We start from the raw sequence: 23,057 nt of genomic DNA, 5'->3' as shown, positions 1-23,057 counted from the left end.
TCTCTCTCTCTCTCTCTCTCTCTCTCTCTCTCTCTCTCTCTCTATTTCTTTTCTCTCTTTTTTGACAGAGTCTCACTCTGTCACCCAGGCTGGAGTGCAATGGCGTGATCACGGTTCACTGCAACCTCTGCCTCCTGGGTTCAAGCAATTCTCCTGCCTCAGCCTCCCAAGTAGCTGGGATTACAGGTGCCCACCACCACGCCTGGCTAACTTTTGTATTTTTAGGAGAAACAGGGTTTCACCATGTTGGCTAGGCTGGTCTCGAACTCCTAACCTCAGGTGATCCCCTGCCTCAGCCTCCCAAAGTGCTGGGATTACAGGCGTGAGCCACCACACCCGTCCCCATTTCAAGGTTCTCAACAGGGTGGTGCAGGATCAGTTGTTGCAGATGTGGGGACTACAGATTGGAGAAGGGCTGGTAGGGGAAGCAGGTGAAAGAACACATTCCTCCCTATATCACAGCCTTGAGCCCGACACATCACATCCCCCCATATGCCTCCACTTCCTGGCCCCGACACAAACACATTCCTCCATATATCACAGCCTTGAGACATCCCCCCCATATGCCTCCACTTCCTGGGCCCGACACAAACACATTCCTCCATACATCTCAAAGAAAAACAACACCTGGAGAATCTCCGATAAGGTTACAACCGTTTGTAAAAGCGCAGGAACCAATAAGAAAGCTGCTTAAAGTATAACTTAATACGTTAACCAATTGTAATGCTGTAACCAGAAGAATTCCCTTGTAACCTTACGTATCCTGTTTTCATCAGCCTATAAAAGCGAGCACACGCATTGTTTGGGGCCCTCTTGTATGTTGTAAAACGGAGGGACCAAGTTCAAACTTGCATTAAAGATCCTTGCCGCTTGGCTTTGACTCTGGACTCTGGTGGTCTTCTTCGGGGAATAAACGGTCTGGGCATAACACAGGGAGATCAGTGTAACTCAGAGAATGAAGTCTGAGGTCATGGCAGGTGGCAGTGGAGGTGGCTAGAGTGCAGGTGGGCTTGGAGGCAAATGTGGGCTGGGGTTTGCTCTCAGTTTGGATGTGGAGGTCCTGGAAGAAAGGATGGAAACAGAATGACTTCTAGGTTTCTGACTTGAACAAACAGAACGACAATACTGTTAGGTAGTTAGATGGACATTAGCAGCTGGGAGAGGGAGAGAGAAGAAAGCAGGAGGGCTGTCACTAAGACCAGCCCTAGCCCACCTAACTTCAGCCCCAGACTGTCCTAACTCCACCCTAATGGATGGAATTTATGGTAAAATCTGGGGCCAGCACATCCTGGAGGAAGAAAACTGGGGCACAGATAACGATGGCCCATCCTCATTATACAGTCATTATAAGACAATTTACACGTGGTTTTGCCCCTCTGAGTGGGCTTTTCTTAATGAATTATGGGTAAAACACACGCAGTTTAACTTTAGGGATGTAACCATAAACTGCCAATTTTCAACAGCCTAAGTTTCAACTCCTCCCACAAACCCCATAAAAGCACCTTGAGTTTTGTAAAGAGGTGCTGATTTTACTTCCCAGAAATCAGCCTGCTCTCCCTCAGAATGTTTTACTGGGTTGCAATAAACCTTGCTTTAAGCTTGCATTTCAGTGTTAGTTTGCCTTTTTTTTTTTTTTTTTTGAGATGGAGTCTCCTCTGTCGCCCAGGCTTGAGTGCAGTGGCGCGATCTCGGCTCACTACAAGCTCCGCCCCCTAGGTTCATGCCATTCTCTTGCCTCAGCCTCGGAGTAGCTGGGACTACAGGCACCTGCCACCACGCCTGGCTAATTTTTTTGTATTTTTAGTACAGACGGGGTTTTACCGTGTTCGCCAGGATGGTCTCAATCTCTTGACCTTGTGATCCACCTGCCTCAGCCTCCCAAAGTGCTGGGATTACAGGCGTGAGCCACCACGCCCGGCCTAGTTTGCAATTCTTTGCTTGCTATCGCACGAACTGAGATTGCTGGGCCAGAGCTCCAGCTCTGTTGATCTTGGTTAAAGAATCTGTCAGGCCTCTGAGCCCAAGCCAAGCCATAGCATTCCCTGTGACTTGCAAGTATACGCCCAGATGGCCTGAAGTAACTGAAGAATCACAAAAGAATTGCAAATGCCCTGCCTCCCCTTAACCGATGACATTCCCCACAAAAGAAGTGAAAATGGCCGGTCCTTGCCTTAAGCGATGATATTATCTTGTAAAATTCCTTTTCCTGGCTCATCCTGGCTCAAAAGCTCTCCCACTGAGCACCTTGTGACCCCACTCCTGCCTGCCTCAGAGAACAAACCCCTTTGACTGTAATTTTCCTTTACCTACCCAAATCCTATAAAACGGCCCCACCCTTATCTCCCTTCGCTGACTCTCTTTTCGGACTCAGCCCGCCTGCACCCAGGTGAAATAAACAGCCACGTTGCTCACACAAAGCCTGTTTGGTGGTCTCTTCACACGGACGCGCATGACAGAATCCATTCCAACACAGGATGCCCAGTAACAATACCATTGGCAGAGACGAGGAAGCCTGGGGGACAAGTGACACATTTTGAGATGGGTGTCAGCAATTAGAAAGTTGTTTGTGCTGGGCGAGGTGGCTCACACTTGTAATCCCAGCACTTTGGGAGGCCGAGGTGGGTGGATCACCTGAGGTCGGGAGTTTGAGACCAGCCTGACCAAACATGAAGAAACCCCATCTCTACTAAAAATACAAAATTAGCCAGGCATGGTGGCACATGCCTGTAATCCCAGCTACTCGGGAGGCTGAGGCAGGAGAATCGCTTGAACCTGGGAGGCGGGAGTTGCGGTGAGCCAAGATCGCGTCATTACACTCCAGCCTGGGCAACAAGAGCAAAACTCTGTCTCAAAAAAAAAGAAAGAATGTTATTTGTAATATGATAATAGATTTCAGGTGTAAGATCCCTGCATGGAGACAGTGAGTAGGCAGATGAATTTTTTTTATCCTTGTGTTCAGGGAGAATCTGACCTGTAACTACACACTCGGGAGGAGGGATTAGCATATACACGTTATTTCAAGGCGTGGAGAGAATGTGAAGAAGCCCAAAATTGAGCTCTGAGGAACACTAACTTTTCAATGTTGAGTGCAGGGGGAGGAGTGTAGCAGAAACTAATTGAGTCCATATATAAATATACACACACACACACACGTTAAATTAAGATGAGTTATACTAGAGCCTGTTTGTATGGTGTTAATGGTCCAGAACAGAAGGCTGACAATTCAGAAGGATCAAGAAAACATCAACATCTCAGAAAATGCTGGGGTAGCCAGGCGCTCACACCCTGTAATCTCAACACTTTGGGAGGCACAGGTGGGAGGATCACTTGAGCCCAGGAGTTCAAGACCAGCCTAGGCAACATACGGAGACTGTGTTTCTACACAAAAATAAAAAATAAAAATTAGCTGGTGTGGTAGCACATGGCTGCTGTGGTCCCAGCTACATGGGAGGCTGAGGTGGGAGGATTGCTTGAGGCTGGGAGGTCAAAGTTGAAATGAGTTGTGATCGTGAACTCCAGCCTGGACAACACAGTGAGACCCTGTCTCTTAAAAAAAAAAAAAAAAAAGGCAAGGGGATGGGCTGCAGGGGCTTAGGTGTAGGCATTGGCTTAAGTGTGGCTGGAGGTAGGTTTGTCTGCTTGGTGGAGGGAGGAGGGAGCTTATGTCTTACGGCTTCACTTTCCTAAGTGGATTATATACATGAGGCAGAAAGGGAGTGTGAGAGGGCTGACTGTGGACATGATCTGATGTGGGGAAAAGCAAAGCAAGCCAACTAGAGATTCAAAGTAGGATCCTTTGGTAACATTGTGTCCGTTTGAGCTTTATCATCATTACAGTGAAATCTGCACAGCTCAGCTGTAATTTTCTTCTGGGAATATTCAGCTCTTCAGGTGCAGGTAACAGGCAAAGGGAAGGGTTCACCCAGGTCTGGTGCCTTAAACAGGGAAGTGGCACAGGGGGACAGAATGCCGGGATGGAGGGTGTTCAGGAAGCAGTGATTGTCCAATGGACCATGTGACAGCCTGGGTAAGCTGGGAGTGAGCTGATGGCACTTAGGGAGGCTGAAGAATGCCTGCGCATGTATTTCAGGAAATAAACAGGAAATGGTGTTCCGGAAGTGCTTGACTGTGTAGCCTCCAAGAAAGCAGGCCCCAAGGCTGCACTGTCAATGCTTATTTTTTTTTTGAGATAGAGTCTCAGCCGCCCAGGCTGGAGTGTAGTGGCGGGATCTTGGCTCACTGCAACCTCCGCCTCCCGGGTTCAAGTGATTCTCCTGCCTCAGCCTCCTGAGTAGCTGGGATTACAGGCGCACACACCCAGCTAATTTTTATATTTTTAGTAGAGATGGGGTTTCACCGTGTTGGTCTGGCTGGTCTCAAACTCCTGACCTCCTGATCCTCCTGCCTCGGGCTCCCAAAGTGCTGGGATTACAGGCATGAGCCACCATGCCCAGCCTCTATTATTATTATTATTACTTTTTTTAAGACTGGGTCTTACTCTGTCACCCAGGCTGGAGTGTAGTGGCGTGATCTCAGCTCGCTGCAACCTCCGCCTCCTAGGTTCAAGTGATTCTCTTTTTTTTTTTTGAGACAGAGTCTCGCTCTGTCGCCTGGGCTGGAGTGCAGTGGCTGGATCTCAGCTCACTGCAAGCTCTGCCTCCTGGGTTTACGCCATTCTCCTGCCTCAGCCTCCCAAGTAGCTGGGACTACAGGCACCCGCCACCTCGCCTGGCTAGTATTTTTTTTGTATTTTTTAGTAGAGACGGGGTTTCACCGTGTTAGCCAGGATGGTCTTGATCTCATGACCTCGTGATCTGCCCGTCTCGGCCTCCCAAAGTGCTGGGATGACAGGCTTGAGCCACCGCGCCCGGCCCAAGTGATTCTCTTGCTTCAGCCTCCAAGTAGCTGGGATTACAGGCAGACACCACCATGCCCAGCTAATTTTCATTTTTTTTTTTTTGGTAGAGATGGAGTTTTATCATGTTGGCCAGGCTGGTCTCTTAACTCCTGACCTCAGGTGATCTGCCCGCCTTGGCCTCGCAAAGTGCTAGGATTACAGGTGTGAGCCACTGTGCCTGGCCTCTTCAGGCTTTGATGTATCTTACCAAATTGCCCTCAAAAGGACATAAAATTTATATTAAGTTTCTTTCCATTTGAAATATTCTAGGGTGGGGCCGGGCGCGTGGCTTCAAGCCCTGTAAATCCCCGGGCACTTTGGCGAGGCCGAGACGGGCGATCACCGAGGTCAGGAGACGGGGGACCATCCTGGGGTCTAACACGGTGAAACCCTGTCTCTACTAAAAATACAAAAAACTACCGGCGACGGTGGTGGGCCTGTAGTTCCCAGCTACTCAGGAGGCTGAGGCAGGAGAATGGCGTGAACCCGGGGGAGGCGGAGCTTGCAGTGAGCTGAGATCTGGGCCACTGCACTCAGCCCTGGGTGACAGAGCGAAGACTCCGTCTCAAAAAAAAAAAAAAAAAAAGAAAAAGGAAAACAATAATCTAGGGTGGTTCTGCTTTCCTGATTGATGGGAATAGGTCCACCATTAGTCCACCATTGAAATGATCTTTGAATATCCTACAGGAGTTGTGCCTGACTGCCTGACACATTTTTTTTTCTTTTAAGTGTCTGGTCTGTCTCTGTCCCCCAGGCTGGAGTACATGGTGCCATCACAGCTCACTACAGCCTCAAACTCCTGAGCTCAAGTGATCCTCCCACCTCAGCCTCCTGAGTAGCTAAGACCATAGGCTGCACTACCACACCTGGCTAGCACCTTTCGATAAATATAACAGAGTGTCCCCTCCCCTCCTGTCCTCCCACCCCTTCCTCCCTTCCTTCCTTTTTTTTTTGCATTTTTAGTAGAGATGGGGTTTCACCGTGTTAGCCAGGATCGTCTCGATCTCCTGATCTTGTGATCTGCCCACCTCGGCCTCCCAAAGTGCTGGGATTACAGGCATGAGCCACCACGCCCGGCCCCTTCCTTCCTTTTTATAGAGACAAGTTCTCACTATGTTGCCAGGCTGGTCTCGAACTCCTGGGCTCAAGTGATACTCCTGCCTTGGCCTCCCAAAGTGCTGGGATTATAGACGTGAGCCACTGTGCCTGGCCTAAGCCAGTTTTTTTTACAAGCAATGGAAGAGATTGCTGTTTTTTGTTTGTTTTCAGTTAAATACCAGGTAAGTTCAGTGACTTGCTTTGACAGGACATCTTATATGAAAAATACTTATCTTTGAACACTAGAATCAAACTCAGGAAGATGAGCTATGTACACTATGACAGGTACAAGGGAAAGAGACCAGTTTGAGGGAACTTGATTCACAACTTCCACCTAACACGAATGTGATACATATATACATGGAGAGCACACATCTAAACAACTGGAAACACAGCGGAAGGGCACATACTTTTCTGAAATTGTTAACTCTCATTTTCATTCAGTACCCATATAGCTGAACTCACGTAATGAAATGTTCATAGAATGTGACCCTATTCTCTGCTACAATTAGAGGGATTTGTGAAACTTTTGTCCTTTAATAAAACCGTTAGTTGTAATTATTTATTAAATCAATTCATATGTTCCTCTTTCTTTTCACATTCAAATACACTTTAATATGAATGACAATACATTTTAATGCTCTAGAGGAAAGAGTAGAACTCTGGCCATTGTACATTCTTTATTAAACATCAATACTGAAAACAGATTTACTAACACATATATATAAATATAATCAAACTGATAAAAAGGGACAAGAAATAGTAATCTCTCTCTCATGCGGTGGTGCGACTTTGGTTCACTGCAACCTCCGCCTCCTGGGTTCAAGTGATTCTCCTGCCTCAGCCTACCAAGTTGAAATTACAGGTGAGTACCACCACACCCGGCTAATTTTTGCATTTTTAGTAGTGACAGGTCTTCACCATGTTGATCAGGCTGGTCTTGAACTCCTGATCTCAGATGACTCACTAGCCTCAGCCTCCTAAAGTGCTGGAATCACAGGCGTGAGCCACGGCGCCTGACCTTCACTTTCTTTTTATATGTCCTCTCCTTCACTATCGTCTTCATAATAAAAGATGTCTCGAAACAGGAAAACTTGCTTGGGTGGTGCAGGAGTCTGGATTTCAGTGCCTTTTTTCTCCAACATCTTTTCTAACTTTTCTTTAAGCAAAGGTAGAGTCGTCTCATAAAGGTAGTCGATGATCTCTACAGAAAAGAAATTTAATTGTGCAATTATCTGTCTATACAAGGCCTCTTATCACAGTTGAGGCATACAGGAGACTGGTAATGACTATGAACTGCTCCTGTTATTGCTGTGTGTAAGGTCTGGTTCCAATCGGTTTACTCACATTCACTTCTCTGGTTCCAATTGGTTTACTCACATTCACTTCTTCAATCCTTGCAAAAATGCTACAGAGTTAGGCACTATTTTAACTTGTTTTCAATTGAGGAAACCAAGGCATACAAACATTAAGAGACTTGCCCAAGGCCATGGAGTTCATAAGGATTCAAACCCGGGTAGTGATGTCTGCTGAACGCAAAGACGCATTTCATCACAGCCCAGGATACGATATCATCCAAATGGTGGGCCCAGGAGAAACACCAGTGCTGCGCAGATACTGAGAGAGAGCACAGGCCTGCAAGTTTGTTAGTGAAAATCCAGGCTCTGGACTCGGTCTAGAGACTAGGAATTGGTAGATCTGAAATGAGGCCCAGAAATCTGTATTTTTTTTTTTTTTTTTTTTTGGGATAGGGTCTCGCTGTGTCACCCCAGCTGGAGTGCAGTGGTGTGATCACACTCACTGCAGCCTGGAACTCCCAGGCTCAAGCAATCCCCCCACCTCAGCCTCCCAAGTAACTGCGAACACAGACATGCACCACCATTCCCGGATAATTTTTGTATTTTTTGTAGAGATAGGGGTGTGTGTGGAGGGGGGGAGGGTCTCTCTATGTTGCCCAGGATGGTCTTGAATTCCGTGTCTTAGGTGATCCTCCCACCTTGGCCTCTCAAAGTGTTGGGATTACAGACATAAGCCACTGCATCTGGCCAGGAATTTGTGTTTTTTTGTTTTGTTTTGTTTTGTTTTTTTTTGAGACGGAGTCTCGCTCTGTCGCCCGGGCTGGAGTGCAGTGGCCGGATCTCAGCTCACTGCAAGCTCCGCCTCCCGGATTTACGCCATTCTCCTGCCTCAGCCTCCCGAGTAGCTGGGACTACAGGCGCCCGCCACCTCGCCCGGCTAGTTTTTTTATTTTTACTAGAGACGAGGTTTCACCGTGTTAGCCAGGATGGTCTCAATCTCCTGACCTCATGATCCGCCCGTCTCAGCCTCCCAAAGTGCTGGGATTACAGGCTTGAGCCACCGCGCCCGGCTAGAATTTGTGTTTTTAACAAGTTCCTCACATGGCTCTGATGATCTGAGTTTGGGACTTACAAATCGAAAACATCCACAAATGGCTACAAAGAAGGAACTGGGTGTCTTTCATTCTTTCCGGAACGTGTGTATGCTTCCGTGTGTATGTGCATGTGTATGTGTGTACGTGCATGTGGTGTGTGTGAGTGCATGCATGTGGTGTGGTGCACAGGCATGTCGTGTGCATGTGCTGTGTGCACATGAGTGTGTGATGGCAACACCAGCAGGACTCAGCTATTTACAGAGTGGTCACTAAGTGTCAAGCACCGGGATGACCACACCGTACACGTTCATGACCTCATTTAGGACTTCGGGAAGTCCTGCCATGTAGGGATTACACCTGCCTGTTTCCACCATTTTGCAGCTGATGAAGCTGAGGCTGTAAGTCCAGTCGCTTGCCTAGGTGACTTTCATTACCAGCATGTGGCACCAAACGCCATGTTCTTAGCCATATAAATATTAAGAATACTAACCTGGAAAAGTCTTTTTCTGCCAAAATGGAACATAGATAGCTTTCAGCCTAGAAAATTTAGTTTGAACATAAGATGGAGGAACATCACTTTAGAAAAGGAAAGAAAAGATAAAAGTAAGTTAGTTTAAAATCTATGATTTCAATCCAGTGTAGTAAGTACATTTATTCAGGTGAGGTTTATAGCTTTACATAAAATAAGATCACCATACATGTGTGATACAAATATGACACAATTTTTGTGGAAGATGGAAAGCTACTGTTTATTTGGTTTAAAAAACGTAAAGGGGAAAAAGAATCAGTAGTATAGAATGGATTCTGTTTAAATTAAAATAACTTGTATCACTAGTCGAGAAGGCAAAGTATAATGCTGGCCAATGTGCTGATGCTTACCTGGTGCTCAGCCCTGCCTAAGCACGTTAACTGCAGCAATAAATAATCCTCGCGACAACTCAAGGAGGGAGTTACCACTCTCTCCCTGGTGCTGGAGAGATGAGGAAACTGAGACACAGAGAAGTTGCCCAAGCTCACACGGCTAATCAGGGATAGAGCAGAGACTTCAGCAGGTAGTGTGATTCCAGATCCTACCCTCTTAATCATTACACTCAGGACACATACGTATTGGTCACAATTCAAAGACAGATGTTCCCTGATGTTTATTTTACAAAGCTAAAAAAAGCAGATGCTTACGAGGTTTTGGTACATTTTCAATTTACAATACATTTCAATTTACAGTAAGTGGGTCAGAAATTATTGTTTTTTATTTTTTATTTTTTTTGAGACGGAGTCTTGCTCTGTCGCCCGGGCTGGAGTGCAGTGGCCGGATCTCAGCTCACTGCAAGCTCCGCCTCCCGGGTTTACGCCATTCTCCCGCCTCATCCTCTCGAGTAGCTAGACTACGGGGGCCCGCCACCTTGCCTGGCTAGTTTTTTGTATTTTTTAGTAGAGATGGGGTTTCACCGTGTTAGCCAGGATGGTCTTGATCCCCTGACCTCGTGATCCACCCGTCTCAGCCTCCCAAAGTGCTGGGATTACAGGCTTGAGCCACCGTGCCTGGCTCTTTAATTGTTTTTTACAGTAAAACCACTAACTTAACTTTTGGGCACCTTTTCCTAATAAAAGGGGAACATTAAAAAACAACTAATCCAGTAGTTAAAATAATTAGCATGAAGAATTTGATCTGTTAAGTATGTAGAGGTAAAAGGTGATGATTCTTCCAACCTCTTCATTACAGTAACCACTAGCTGAGAACGTATGTGCCAGGTACCAGACTATGTCTTTTTCTTGTATTATCTTCTTTATTTTGGGGGGCATGGAGTCTTGCTCTGTCACCCAGGCTGGAGTGAAGAGGCACATTTTCGGTTCACTGCAACCTCTGCCTCCAGGGTTCAAGTTGTTCTCCTGGCTCAGCCTCCTGGGTAGCTGGGATTACAGGTGCCCGCTACCACGCCGGGCTAAACGTTTGTATTTTTAGTAGAGACAGGGTTTCACCATGCTGGCCAGACTGGTCTTGAACTCCTGACTTCAGGTGATCCACCCGCCTTGGCCTCCCAAGTGCTGGGACTACAGGCATGAGCCACTGCACCTGGCCCATTATCTCCTTTAGCCCTCCTGATGGCCTATTAGGCCATCATGCAGATGAGGAAACAAAAGGCTCAGACAAAGAGGTAACAATTGCCCACAGACTTGAAGTGGAGCCCCTGGACTCTATGCCAAATGTGTCTCACTCTGAAACCCCAGCTCTGAGGCAGCCTGTGCCTTTCCCCTTCCCATAATGCTGTGCACCCAACATGCTGCAGACCCAAGCCCATGCTTCGAGAAATAACAATCATTGATCTGGACATTTTAAAACTAAGCAAGTGTTACACCTCATTAGGTGGAGATGCTATCCTTAAATCCTGCTTATATCATTCACAAAGAAGTTTTTAAGAATCTGCCGGGCGCGGTGGCTCAAGCCTGTAATCCCAGCACTTTGGGAGGCCTGAGACGGGCGGATCATGAGGTCAGGAGATCGAGACCATCCTGGCTAACACGGTGAAACCCCGTCTCTACTAAAAATACAAAAAAAAAAATTAGCCGGGCATGGTGGCGGGCGCCTGTAGTCCCAGCTGCTCGGGAGGCTGAGGCAGGAGAATGGCGTGAACCTGGGAGGCAGAGCTTGCAGTGAGCCGAGATCCGGCCACTGCACTCCAGCCTGGGCGACAGAGCAAGACTCCGTCTCAAAAAAAAAAGGGGGAAAAAAGAAAAAAATACACCAAAATGGTAAGAAATGCTTTCATTGGCCCGGGCGCAGTGGCTCACGTCTGTAATCCCAGCACGTTGGGAGGCTGAGGCAGGTGGATCACAAGGTCAGGAGATCGAGACCATCCTGGCTAACACGGTGAAACCCCGTCTCTACTAAAATACAAAAAACTAGCCGGGCGAGGTGGCGGGCGCCTGTAGTCCCAGCTACTCGGGAGGCTGAGGCAGGAGAATGGGGTAAACCCGGGAGGCGGAGCCTGCAGTGAGCTGAGATCCGGCCACTGCACTCCAGCCCGGGCGACAGAGCAAGACTCCGTCTCGAAAAAAAAAAAAAGAAGTTTTTAAGAATCTCAGGAGACTGAACCTTCAATATAATTTTTACCATTTTGTTATTAAAACTTTGAGAGTATCTAGTGTTTCAAACAGGATTTGACTAGATGCCACAGTCTCTATCTTAGAGTTTTGAGATTTGTAAATCTTAAATAGATAATCAGTTCCTCAGTTACCCCCGGCCTGGATTTCGTGGGGCCCTTTTATTTATTTTTATTTATTTTTTTGAGACAGGGTCTCACTCTGTCACCCAGACTGGAGTGCAGTGGTGTGATCTCGGCTCACTGCAACTTCTGTTTCCCAGGCTCAAGCGATCCTCCCACCTCAGCCTCCAGAGTAGCTGGGACAACAGGCATGTGTCACCATACCCAGCTTAATAATCAGTTTTTAAACATGTAGTTTTACTTAAAACCATAAAAACCCATTTTAATTTTACAAGTGATGTGATTTAAAGAAATGTCACAAAGTAAACACAAATTTAATGGAAAAGTGTTTTTTTTTTTTTTTTTTTGAGACGGAGCCTGGCTCTGTCGCTCAGGCTGGAGTGCAGTGACGCAATCTCGGCTCACTGCAGCCTCCATCTCCCGGGTTCAAGCAATTCTGCCTCAGCCTCCCCACTAGCTGGGATTACCGGTGCCTGCCACCACGCTCAGCTAATTGTTGCATTTTAGTAAAGATGGGGTGATAGGGTTTCACCATGTTGGGCAGGTTGGTCTCAAACTCCTGACCTCAAGCAATCCACCTGCCTTGGCCTCCCAAAGTGCTGGGATTACAGGCGTGAGCCACCGCGCCCGGCCGGAAAGCTGAATTTTTTAAAAGTGGTTTGACATTATAAAGGGCTTTGTCAATGTAAGTCGTTCTCAAGATGGGAGCTGGTGGGGTGCACATCAGCGTCACCTCCTTCAAAGCACCTGGCACCCTCCCTGCTTGGGGCCTATGGTGCTGAAGAGTAGGTACCCTGACCCTCAGATGAGCTAGAAAAGAAAAGGCTTTGGGACCACGGCATGTATCTGTGAATCCTGGCAGGGCCTGGACTGAGAGTTTCCAATTCTCCACATTCAAGAAGGAAGAGACAGAGTATCCTTTCTTGTTTGGTTATAATCCCAAACCATAAATGACTAACCACGAGAACCAGTTTAAATCCTTCTTAATGGTTCCACAGAATATTGACTAGAAACAAAACAAAACCTTTCCTAATGGACCAATGGGACCTCACACCAGTAGCCACACTTCTGGAAGTCAGACAGGCTGCAGCAGCCTCACCCTACTGTCTACCTTCCAAAACCAAAGGCCAAGCAATCCCTCAACATCCCTGCATCTGAAAGTCACTGATCCCTGAGCCCCATGATGCTCGACAACACGCAGAGGGCCTGTGCGCTGCAGCCCAGCTCTCCCTTACTTAGCAAGCAGTTAAGTTCAGATATCGAGAGTGGTGGCCTCTCCAATCACAGGAACTGATTAAAATGCAAGAGCTATGTACAGTGAAGGCTCACAGTGAAGGTAAAGAGAGACAGCTTATAAACACAAGAGCCATGTTCAATCTCACTTCACAGATGAGAAATGCAAATGAAAACCACAAGGAAACTGACAGAAGCTTAAAGAGAAACAGGATCTTTATATAGTCTCAGAATGTCTCCCCACAGCCATTTCTTGCCACCAAAGGAAGAACCAGTATTTTTATACAGTGGGGAAAAGAGGCAGATGCTGCCTTAGCCAAATAATCAAAACGAGAATCATGTGCCTCATGACATAATGCAGTGATAGAAAACATCAGGAATATGCTGTCCTCCTGCCAGAAGGACACAGCCTGAATCTCCTCAAGAGGAAATACTAGACAAGTGTCAACTGCGGACATTCGACAAAACACCTAGCCTGTATACCTCCAATATTTCACTACCATCAACAGCAAAGATGGACGATCTTCACAGATTAAAAGACAGTAAGGAAGGCCACGCATGGTGGCTCACATCTGTAATACCAGCACTTTGAGAGGGATTAAGGCCACGAGTTCAAGACTAGCCTGGACAACATGGCAAAACCCCATCTCTTCACTTAAGGCCAGGAGTTCAAGACTAGCCTGGGCAACATGGCGAAACTCCATCTCTACTAAAAATACACACACACACACACACACACACACACACAAAAGGTTGGGTGTGGTGGCTCATGCCTGTAATCTCAGCAATTTGGGAGGCTGAAGTGGGTGGATCACTTGACATCAGGAGTTTGAGACCAGCCTAGCCAACATGGTGAAACCTTGTCTCTATTAAAAATACAAAAATTAGCCAGGTGTGGTGGCAGTTACCTGTAATCCCAGCTACTCGGAGGCTGAGACAGGAGAACTGCTTGCACCCAGAAGGTGGAGGTTGCAGGGAACTGAGATCATGCTGTTGCACTCCAGCTTGGGCAACAAGAGTGAAAATCTGTCTCAAAAAAAAAAAAAAAAAGAAAGAAAGAAAATTAAGTAATTGAAAAAAAAAAAAAAAATTTAGCCAGGCAGGGTGGTGCATGCCTCTAATTCCAGCTATTCAGATGGCTGAGGCACAAGAATTGCTTGAACCCAGGAGGCGGAGGGTGCAGTGAGCCGAGATCACGTCATTGCACTCCAGCCTGGGCAACAGAGTGAGACGGTTGTCTCCAAAAAAAAAAACAAACAAAAAAAAGGACACTAAGGAAATGGTACAGTTAAAGAGGGGAAATGCTACCAAGGACATCACTGGGAGGACTGGTGAAATCTGAATGTGGACTATGTTTTAGAGGGTGGTACTATATCATTGTGAAACTTCCTGATTCTCAATTGTACTGTGGTGATGTAAAATAACATCATAGCTTGGGAAGTGGTATCTGCCACTAACTCTTGAATGGTTATGGGAAAAACCGTATTCCTTTGGAGGAGGGGGACAGGGATGATAAAGTTAATGTAGCAGAATGTTCAGAAGAGGCGACTCTGGGTGAAGGGGATGCGGGGTTCTTTCTGTTATTCTTACAACTTGTTTAGCTTTTTGAAGCCTTTAAGAGACTTTGCACACATTTCATTTGCCTTTCCTGAGTGTCTTCGGTGGCAGGTGGGCTGCAGGGAGGGCTGGTCTGATTTATTTGGTCCAGAGCACAGAGACTGGAAGTCTCGAATAAACACACACATCGCAGCTTTCCTGTTCTGTGGCGCTGGCATGCCACCCTGCGACCCACGCAGTGTTTCCTCACCCAAGACTGTGTCTTGGCGCTCTCTGTGCCCCATCACTGAGGGGCTTTCTCATTCTTTTTGGTAGCTATAAAGAATTTCACTGTGGCCAGACGCGGTGGCTCACGCCTGTAATCCCAGCACTTTGGGAGGCCGAGGCGGGTGGATCACGAGGTCAGGAGATCGAGACCATCTTGGCTAATACGGTGAAACCCCGTCTCTACTAAAATACAAAAAATTAGCCGGGCGTGGTGGTGGGCGCCTGTAGTCCCAGCTACTTGGGAGGCTGAGGCAGGAGAATGGCGTGAACCCAGGAGGCAGAGCATGCAGCGAGCAGAGATGGTGCCACTGCACTCCAGCCTGGGCGACAGAGCGAGACTCTGTCTCAAAAAAAAAAAAAAAAAAAAGAATTTCACTGTATGGGTAAAAAATATATATAGCCAGTCCCCTATTTTGCAGTCAGTTACTTTGTATACAAGTCATTTCATGGATGTGTGAAGTTGTTTTGTAGAATATAGTTCTAGAAATGGAATTACTTGATTCTAAATGGAATTACTAGAATTATTTGAATTTTGAAAGGTACTAAGGCTGCAAAGTATGTAAAATTTACCAAAAAAGATAACAATAATTGGAGGGAGTGAATGTAGATGTTTAGTAAGGATGGCTGGCTTTTGACAGTTGCTAAATTGGGGTGATGGGAACATGAAGGTTCGTTTATTTTGTTATCTGTCTAAAATTTTCCTAATAAAGTTTCTGAAAAAAGAATTGGGCATTGCTAATAAAGCAGTACTTAGAAGAAAACATATGGCCTTAAATGTATATTACAAAGAAAGAAAAATGGCAAATGAGCTAAGAACCCATCTCAAGAAGTTGAAAAACAGCAGCAAGATAAACTCAAAGAGAGCTGAAGGGAGGGTGTGATAAGGAGCTGACATTAGAAAACTCACAAGATAGGGTCAATGCAATCAAAGCTGGTGTTTTGAAAAGACAATCTCTGGTAACTCCTATTCAAGGAGTAAAAAAAGAAAGTAGGTATAAATAGCCAACATTAGCCATCAGGACATTACTCAGATCCTGCGGACATTTTGCATAAACCATCTCTGGGAAATAGACACTGGTTTCCTGCAGGGCTGTGTGGCCGGTGAGTGGTGAGGGGACACTTTTCACTGTGTTTCCTTTCATGTTTCTTTTTTCTTTTCTTTTTTTTTTTTTTTTGAGATGGAGTCTTGCTCTGTGCCCAGGCTGGAGTGCAATGGCACGATCTCGGCTTACTGCAACTTCTGCCTCCTAGGTTTAAGCAATTCTCCTGCCTCAGCCTCCTGAGTAGCTGGGACTACAGGCACCTGCCATCATGCCCGGCTAATTTTTGTATTTTTGTAGATGGAGTTGAACCATGTTGGCCAGGCTGGTCTTGAACTCCTGACCTCAGGTGACCTGCCCACCTTGGCCTCCCAAAGTGCTGGGAATACAGGCAAGAGCCACCGTGCCTGGCCTATGTTTCTTCAATTATGGACTACGTAATCTATTACCTATTCCAAAAAAAAAGGTAAAATCAAACTGACCAGTCAAGTCCTTTTTCCTTACAGGTGGGGCATGATACTCAGTTCTGTATTTGAATTGTTACACACAACTAAAATGTTCTAACTGGGAACCAACCAAGTCATTTAACCAGCGCTAAAGCACGGGGTCTCGGCAGGGTAGCACATCAGTCACCTGGAGCTCTGAACTATCCCGACGGCCAGACCCCACACCAGACCAATCCCATTCATGCGAAGCCAGACCCCCTACGCCAGACCAATCCCCATTCATGTGGCACTTGTATTTTTTAAAAGTTCCCCAGATGATTTTGAAGTGAGAGCTGGGCTGAAAACCAGAGAATTGCTAGTGCTTACAAAGTTTCAAATTGGGTACACAAAGGTCACTGGAACTCCTGGATGTCTAGAGCGTGTGCTGTGTTGTCAACTGTCTGGAGTCCCCTGAGGCGTGGGAGTCTGGCCTGCAGACCCACCCAGCCCACTGCTACCATCATTTTACTCACTGTCCTGGGCCACCTGGCCCCTTTCCAGTCCCCTGAATGTGCCCAGCCAGCGCTGGCTCAAGGTGTCTGCATTCACTACTCCGTCCGAACACCCTTCAGTCTCATCCCCGCATGGCTACCCTGCTACCGCTTCTGCTTCCAAAGTCTTCCCTAACCACCCTGATTGCCCCCAGTCCCTTCTGCTCTATTTTTGTTTTCTTTTTGGTACCATGCTGTCTGAAATGAGCTTATTTGTTTACAGTCTCTTCCCAGAACTAAATGTGAGTTCCTAAAGTCCTTATTCATCACTACGTTTTGCGCCTGGTATACAGAAGGTAGTCAGTAATTATTATTAGTTTGGTATCATTATCATCAATGTGGTTTTTAGGTTAATTCTGTACTATACAAAACTTGGTATTTGTGTCAGCAGAATGAACACTCTACCAGGCAAGGAACTTGGTTTTTGTTCAATGCTGTATCCCCAGAGCCTAGAAAAATGCCTGGCATATAGGCACTCGTATTTGGTGGGTGAACAGTAATTCTGAACCTTTGATTTTTCAATAATTGGAACTGATAAAAGGTATGTACTGGGAAAATTCACTCCATTGTTACTAAAGTACCTATAATATCACCTCCAATGCCTGCCAAGGTCAACTAGACTACATGGTAATACTTCCTTACACAATTATTTTTCCACTGGAAAACTGAAATGGGAAGGAGGTGGGTGGGCCATCGGTATTATGCTCTAGCTAAAATCTGGCATCACAAAACTCCTGAGGCGTGATGATCTATGTGACACTAAAAAAAGAGAAGAAAAATCAGAAACATATCCAACTAATGATGTATTTAATGTGATGAAAACCTGATCTACCTAGCAGCTCACAGCCTTTCCATATACATTGCTCCTAAAATTATTGTTTCCTCTGCACTAACAAATTGGTTTCCTAGCAAATACACTGAATTTTTTAATTTTTTTTTGAGACGGAGTCTCGCTCTGTCACCCAGGCTGGAGTGCAGTGGCACGATCTTGGTTCACTGCAACCTCCACCTCCTGGGTTCACGCCATTCCCCTGCTTCAGCCTCCCGAGTAGCTGGGACTACAGGCGCCCCCTGCCTCAGCCTCCCAAGTGGCTGCAACTACAGGTGCCCGCCACCACACCCGGCTAATTTTTTGTATTTTTAGTAGAGACAGGGTTTCACCAAGTACACTGAATTTTAAGCACCACTTATACAAAATTCCAAATGTAGCATCATTATCAGCCCTGTAAGATGATAGAGAGTTATTATATTTATTAAGTCATCTCTATATTTTAATTAGTTTAATATTAAACAAATGGTCTTACCCTATGGCACTAGCAAGATCTTCCCAGTCTATTTCATTAGTATCTTCCACATTTATTTCATACAACCTGTGAGAAAAAATAAAAATTAAATTTTCAAGCAAAAATCAGCATGATAGCCATCTTCATGGACACGTGGAGTGTTAAGAGCTGGAAGGTATCCATGCTTTCGCCCCATTCCAGCTCCCTCATTACACATGCACAGTGAGGTCAGCATCCCAGCCCAAGGTTAATCCAGGTCAGTGAGTTGGTGGGCTGCAGAGATGGGCTGAAAAGACCTCTCTCCTCCTTCTGAGCCCTTTGTGTGTCTCACCAAACCATGTTGCTTTCTCTTCTTTTTTTTTTTTTTTTTTTTGAGGCAGAGTCTCGCTCTGTCGCCCAGGCTGGAGTGCAGTGGCCGGATCCCAGCTCACTGCAAGCTCCACCTCCTGGGTTCACGCCATTCTCCTGCCTCAGCCTCCCGAGTAGCTGGGACTACAGGCGCCCGCCACCTCGCCCGGCTAGTTTTTTGTATTTTAGTAGAGACGGGGTTTCACCGGGTTAGCCAGGATGGTCTCGATCTCCTGACCTCGTGATCCGCCCGTCTTGGCCTCCCAAAGTGCTGGGATTACAGGCTTGAGCCACCGCGCCCGGCCTTCCATGTTGCTTTCTCACAGCAAAAAACACCACCTCATCATTCAACATAGACACACAGTAAGAGGACATCTGTACTATGTGACAGACATTGTGAAGGTCTTTTTATAAAATACTGGGTCTCGCTGTGTCACCCTGGCTGGACTGCAGTGGCGTGATCATGGCTCACTGCAGCCTCAACCTCCTGGGCTCAAGCAACTCTCCCACCTCAGCCTCTCAAGAAGCTGGAACCATAAGCACGTGGCACCATACCTGGCTAATTTTTTAGATATTTTTTGTAGAGACAGTCTCCACATGTTGCTCAGGCTGGTCTCAAACTCCTGGGCTCAAGCAATCTTCCTGGCCTCCCAGTGTTGGGATTATTGGCACGAGGCACCACACTGAGCCAGTTAAGACCTTAAAGTGCACAAATTCATTTACAGTAACCCTCCCCCCGACCTACAGACAGGGAAACAGTGCCAAGAGACTCAGTCATGGGCTCCAGATTGCATGACTAATAGGTGGGGCCAACACTGGAACCCAGGCCTGTTTGACTTGAGATGCGCTCTTGGATCTGCTAATCTATGCTGTCTCTCTAGCAGGGAAGACTGGGCAGGGGCATAGGAGGATCAGGAAACCCACAGTGAGCCTTAGGCAGGGCTCACGCGTGAGGCAGAGGGCAAGAAGGCGGACAGCAGGGCCAGAACCCACAGGCTTCTGCTGCTCTTTGCTGTTCCTCAGTCGACATGGGCCAGGTCCATTAGTCTCACAGGCATCACAAAACGGGCCCATGTCTCCCTTTTCCTCGTCACCCTTCAACACTTTAGCGGGGACCCTGCATGGACCAGGAACTCAAAGACAAAACCAAAGACAAGCAAGGATGACACCAACAAGCTCATGCTGGAGCACAGGAGGGCTCTGTCTGAATCATTTGCCCCCATTTTCCAATGGGCGTAAATAATTTTATCCACATGATATGCTTCAAAGACTAAAATAATTACATGGAGTACACAGTACGTTTCACATGTTATTTTCTTTTATCCTCCTGAAAGCACTAAGAGGTAGGTATGATTATCGTCATCCTCAGTAGATGAGTGAAGATGAGTAAACCGAGACTCAGACGGGTAGGTCATACATGCGAGAAGTGCTGGAACAGGGATTTGGACCTTGGCAATCTCACTGCAGACTCTGCTGGGTTAACAACTTCTCTTTGGCTAGAGACAGAAACAGTTAAGAGGCGTCCATTTCTATTTTTCCTACCTTTCAATAAGGCTGACCTTGGCCCGCAGGGCATTAACGCCACAGTATATGCGCCGACCATTAGTCATCCTCTTGGTTAGAATTTCTGTCCTACATTAAAAGGAAGAAAACACAGTTTAACACAGTTTACTTTCAAGGGTATAGTTTTCATTAAAATTTCCTATATTTTCTCATCTAAATTGCTCTTATTCAGAACCAACTTCTAACTTTTTTTTTTTTTGAGACGGAGTCTGACTTTGTCACCCAGGCTGGAGTGCAGTGGCACGGTCTCAGCTCACTGCAACCTCCGCTGTTCAGGTTGAAGTGATTCTCCTGCCTCAGCCTCCCAAGCAGCTGGGATTACTTACAGGTGTGCACCACCATGCCTGGTTAATTTTGTATTTTCAGTAGAGACAGGGTTTCATCATGCTGGCCAGGCTGGTCTCGAACTCCTGGCCTCAAGGGATCCACCTGCCTAGGCCTCCCAAAGTGTTGGGATCACAGGCATGAGCCATAGTGCCTGGCCCTCAATTATTTTGACTATTTATACACAGACAGGCATTGCTCTTATTACCATTACCAGCCTTGGAACATCAAATAAGACAAATTTAGTAAAGTGAGAAATGATTTGATGATTCCTCTAATGCCAAAGCTAGTGGCTGCAGGCTGACTGAAGTTTCTAGTAAAGGCAGTGACCCAATTAAAAGATTTTAAAAGTACTTACCTTGAATAGCAAAATTTGTCACAATCTGATAGACAGATCATTAGCTGTTATATTTACATTCTTGGTAATGGAGATACATGATCCACACGCTGATCAACACCACTGTGGCTCTTAGTGAGAGCCATCCATGTTTACAGAGTTGAAATGTACCAATGGAGGTCATTTCAATGTTACACAAGGTAAACATACACTCAGAGTTTAAGTTTACTATTTTTTATCTCAAATTAATAGCTAAATCTTGCATGTTATCTTAATTATGTTGATCCTGAACCAGTACTACCCTTAATGATCACCATGTCCTCTTTTTAACATTGGTATGTCATCCTCCAATTGAGGCTTATAATTCACTCTTCCTTTTTTTTTTTGAGACGGAGTCTTGCACTATTGCTGGGACTGGAGTGCAATGGCGCGATCTCGGCTCACTGCAACCTCCGCCTCCCAGGTTCAAGCAATTCTCCTGCCTCAACCTCCTGAGTAGCTGGGATTACAGATGCCCATCATCATGCCGGCTAATTTTATTGTATTTTTAGTAGAGACAGGGTTTCACTATGTTGGCCAGGCTGGTCTCGAACTCCTGACCTTGTGATCCACCTGCCTCAGTCTCCCAAAGTGCTGGAATTACAGGTATGAGCCACCATGCCCGGCCCTCACTCTTCCTTCTTTTAGCTGAAAACAGACAGTAGAAAGAGCTCTGGTTCCTTCAACATTTCCTGTTCTTTGGAGTTTATTTCCCTGGAGTTGTAAGGTATATAAGCAGTGTGATCTAGGAGTCTGCTCTTAACATAAAATATGCCTACTCTGGATTTCACTCCTACTATTTATTATTCAGGAGCCACTGAGTGCCCTTCGTGTGCAAGGTCGGGGGTCATGAGCATGCAGAACCACTGGTTTCAGGAGTTCGCTGCAGCTGGACATCCAGCTGTGCGACTCTCCAGGTCCTGGAAAACCTATATCCAGCAAAGAATGTGTGGCAAGAGCAGGACTGAAACTATCTCCATGTGACTGATGTAGCCAGGAGCACGCCTACCTCACTTCATCTGAGGAACCACAGAAGCAGAAAGCACATTAGAAGGGCAGAGCTGTGGCCGGGCATGGTGGCTCAAGCCTGTAATCCCAGCACTTTGGGAGGCCGAGACGGGCAGATCACAAGGTCAGGACATCGAGACCATCCTGGCTAACACGGTGAAACCCCGTCTCTACTAAAAAATATGAAAAACTAGCCGGGCAAGGTGGCGGGCGCCTGTAGTCCCAGCTACTCGGGAGGCTGAGGCAGGAGAATGGTGTAAACCCGGAAGGTGGAGCTTGCAGTGAGCCGAGATCGCGCCACTGCACTCCAGCCTGGGCAATAGAGCGAGACTCCATCTCAAAAAAAAAAAGGAAGAGTGAATTATAAGCCTCAATTGGAGGATGACATACCAATGTTAAAAAGAGGACATGGTGATCATTAAGGGTAGTACTGGTTCAGGATCAACATAATTAAGATAACATGCAAGATTTAGCTATTAATTTGAGATAAAAAATAGTAAACTTAAACTCTGAGTGTATGTTTACCTTGTGTAACATTGAAATGACCTCCATTGGTACATTTCAACTCTGTAAACATGGATGGCTCTCACTAAGAGCCACAGTGGTGTTGATCAGCGTGTGGATCATGTATCTCCATTACCAAGAATGTAAATATAACAGCTAATGATCTGTCTATCAGATTGTGACAAATTTTGCTATTCAAGGTAAGTACTTTTAAAATCTTTTTAATTGGGTCACTGCCTTTACTAGAAACTTCAGTCAGCCTGCAGCCACTAGCTTTGGCATTAGAGGAATCATCAAATCATTTCTCACTTTACTAAATTTGTCTTATTTGATGTTCCAAGGCTGGTAATGGTAATAAGAGCAATGCCTGTCTGTGTATAAATAGTCAAAATAATTGAGGGCCAGGCACTATGGCTCATGCCTGTGATCCCAACACTTTGGGAGGCCTAGGCAGGTGGATCCCTTGAGGCCAGGAGTTCGAGACCAGCCTGGCCAGCATGATGAAACCCTGTCTCTACTGAAAATACAAAAATTAACCAGGCATGGTGGTGCACACCTGTAAGTAATCCCAGCTGCTTGGGAGGCTGAGGCAGGAGAATCACTTCAACCTGAACAGCGGAGGTTGCAGTGAGCTGAGACCGTGCCACTGCACTCCAGCCTGGGTGACAAAGTCAGACTCCGTCTCAAAAAAAAAAAAAGTTAGAAGTTGGTTCTGAATAAGAGCAATTTAGATGAGAAAAATATAGGAAATTTTAATGAAAACTATACCCTTGAAAGTAAACTGTGTTAAACTGTGTTTTTCTTCCTTTTAATGTAGGACAGAAATTCTAACCAAGAGGATGACTAATGGTCGGCGCATATACTGTGGCGTTAATGCCCTGCGGGCCAAGGTCAGCCTTATTGAAAGGTAGGAAAAATAGAAATGGACGCCTCTTAACTGTTTCTGTCTCTAGCCAAAGAGAAGTTGTTA

At 46.2% G+C, this 23,057-nt stretch overlaps 1 protein-coding gene across 1 annotated transcript in view; it reads right to left on the bottom strand.

Annotated features, from left to right (window-relative positions):
* Nucleotides 1-6,658: 6,658 nt before the first annotated feature.
* TTF1 (transcription termination factor 1) overlaps nt 6,659-23,057 on the bottom strand; it is a 32,245-nt gene continuing 15,846 nt past the window's right edge. Inside the window, 5 exon segments of the mRNA XM_017849889.1 lie at nt 6,659-7,199; nt 8,878-8,963; nt 17,986-18,051; nt 19,855-19,944; nt 21,585-21,594. Coding sequence (XP_017705378.1) covers nt 7,030-7,199; nt 8,878-8,963; nt 17,986-18,051; nt 19,855-19,944; nt 21,585-21,594 — 422 coding nt within the window. The 3' untranslated portion in view covers nt 6,659-7,029.

The sequence above is a fragment of the Rhinopithecus bieti genome, unplaced genomic scaffold (assembly GCF_001698545.2).
Source record: "Rhinopithecus bieti isolate Rb0 unplaced genomic scaffold, ASM169854v2 scaffold_31823, whole genome shotgun sequence".
NCBI lineage: Eukaryota > Metazoa > Chordata > Mammalia > Primates > Cercopithecidae > Rhinopithecus > Rhinopithecus bieti.
Note: the sequence above shows the minus strand (reverse complement) of the source record. Positions and strands in the feature narration are given on the sequence as shown.